This window comes from Merops nubicus, unplaced genomic scaffold (assembly GCF_000691845.1).
Source record: "Merops nubicus isolate BGI_N331 unplaced genomic scaffold, ASM69184v1 scaffold8891, whole genome shotgun sequence".
Taxonomy (NCBI): domain Eukaryota; kingdom Metazoa; phylum Chordata; class Aves; order Coraciiformes; family Meropidae; genus Merops; species Merops nubicus.
The window spans coordinates 1-1,825 of NW_008587548.1; the positions used below are offsets into that span (position 1 = coordinate 1).

Sequence of the window (1,825 nt, forward strand, 5' to 3'; positions counted from 1 at the left end):
CAAGGTCCTTCTTGGGAGCGAGGAACCCAAACCTGACACCCCAAATCCAGAGGGAGACGATCCCTGCTGGCAAACTCCAGAACCTGGAAAAACCTGAGGAGCAACCCGAGGTCCTTCAGGTGCTTCAGCGAGGGGTTTGGGTGTCAGGCTGGGCTGAGTGGAGCTCTCTCCCCGTGTCCCCCACAGCTGGAGGATGGAGTCGGGGTGGTGGGGAGCTGGCAGACCGTGCGTGTCCCCGGCAGCGAGAACGAGCTGCGCCTCACCGAGCTGGAGCCCTCCAGCCTCTACGAGGTCCTGATGGTGGCCAGGAGCTCTGCTGGAGAAGGCCAACCTGCCATGTTGACCTTCCGCACCAGCAAAGGTGGGTGCAGCACCCTCAGAGGAGCTCTGAATTCGGTCGTGTCATCTCCACGGCCCCCACGGAGCCATGGGTGAAAGGTTCCTGGTGGTGGTTGCTGAGGAGCAACCTTGAGTAGCTCAAACAGCTCCAGGGTAGACTTCCCTCAGCCTTCCCAGGGTGGTTGGGCAGGAGAAGCTGTGGAAAGCTGGAGTTTCTTCTTGCTGAGAGGAGCTAAGTCAAGGAGCAGCTCGCCCTTGTCCAGGTTTTTTTGGGGGGTCACAGAAGACACTTTGCACCACCAAGTTTTGACCTGACAGCAAAACCTCTGGTTTGCTTTGGAGACACCTCGGTGAACATCTCCCCACTCTTTTGGTGGTCAGGTGCAGACCACAAGCTGAAGAGCTTTTTTAAGCAGAGTTTTTTGTCCTTCAAGCTTGGACACTTGGACACTCCTTAGTGCTTTTCATGTTAAGAACCAGATAGCATAAAATTTTATCAAGAATCCCAGCCTGGTTTGGGTTGAAAGGACCTTTCAAGGTCATCTAGTTGTTTTTATGGACCTAAACATCTAGAAGAAAACTAGAAACTTCTAGACTTCTGCAAACTTCTAAACATCTAGAGGTTTTTATGGAACTTCTTTCTCCATCCATGGATTTTTGGGTGTCTTTCAGCCCGTGTTGTGATTTTTTGAGGAGAAAGGGGGCTTTGAAACCCAGGCAGGAGCTGGTGGCCTCCCCACAAAGTCCCCTGTGAGGGGCATTTTCTCACCCCAACCTTGTGTATCGAATCTTTCTTAGAAAGAACCTCATCCTCCAAGAACACCCAGGCCCCCTCCCCACCCGTGGGTGTCCCCAAGCACCCTGTCCTTCACGAAGGGACCAAGAATTTTGGAGTCATCCTTCCAGACCTGTCTCGCCACAGCGGAGGTAGGTGGGAGGATGGGTTGGTGGAGGTTGTGTTGGGAGGGGGACACATCCACCTTCTCTGGTGTTTGTTGGGTGCTCGTAGGAGCTCCTCTAGCCTGGATTTATTCCCTCAGCTCCTTGGATGTCTCTGCTCTGCTGGACAGTTTGGGTTTCTAGCAAAGCCTCTTTGCTGGGGGGGCATCAGCCCAACCTTGAACCTCGTTGAGTTGCTTCAAGCAGCCTTACCCCAGGGCTGAGACCTCAAAGGTGACTTGGTCTCCAAAATTTTGGACAAACCAAAAGGGCAGGGGAGAAGTTGAAGAATGCAGGTGAGGGGCTGAGCTTTGCACCCTTGTGCCAGGAGAAGAGGAGGAGCCTCCCAGGGGACACCCAACCTGCTTTGTGCCCTCAGAGCTCCTGGGTTCCTTTGGCCAGAGCTTTCTGGAGCTGCTGGTTGGTTCTTGCTGGGTTCCTCCTCTCATCAGCCCCCAGCCCTGTGCTGGTGACAGCAGAGGGGGTTTGCTAAAGCTCTTGTTGGTCATGGGGATGGTTTTCAACAGGTTTACTAACCCCACCTCTT

General features: G+C 54.0%; 1 protein-coding gene across 1 annotated transcript in view; it reads left to right on the top strand.

Moving 5' to 3' along the window:
• Positions 1 to 186: 186 nt before the first annotated feature.
• Positions 187 to 1,825, top strand: part of CDON (cell adhesion associated, oncogene regulated) — a gene marked incomplete at its 5' end in the record, with an annotated part of 15,735 nt that continues 14,096 nt past the window's right edge. Inside the window, 2 exons of the mRNA XM_008948950.1 lie at positions 187 to 361; positions 1,138 to 1,266. Of these exons, the coding sequence (XP_008947198.1) occupies positions 187 to 361; positions 1,138 to 1,266 (304 nt within the window). The remainder of the gene's footprint in view (positions 362 to 1,137; positions 1,267 to 1,825) is intronic.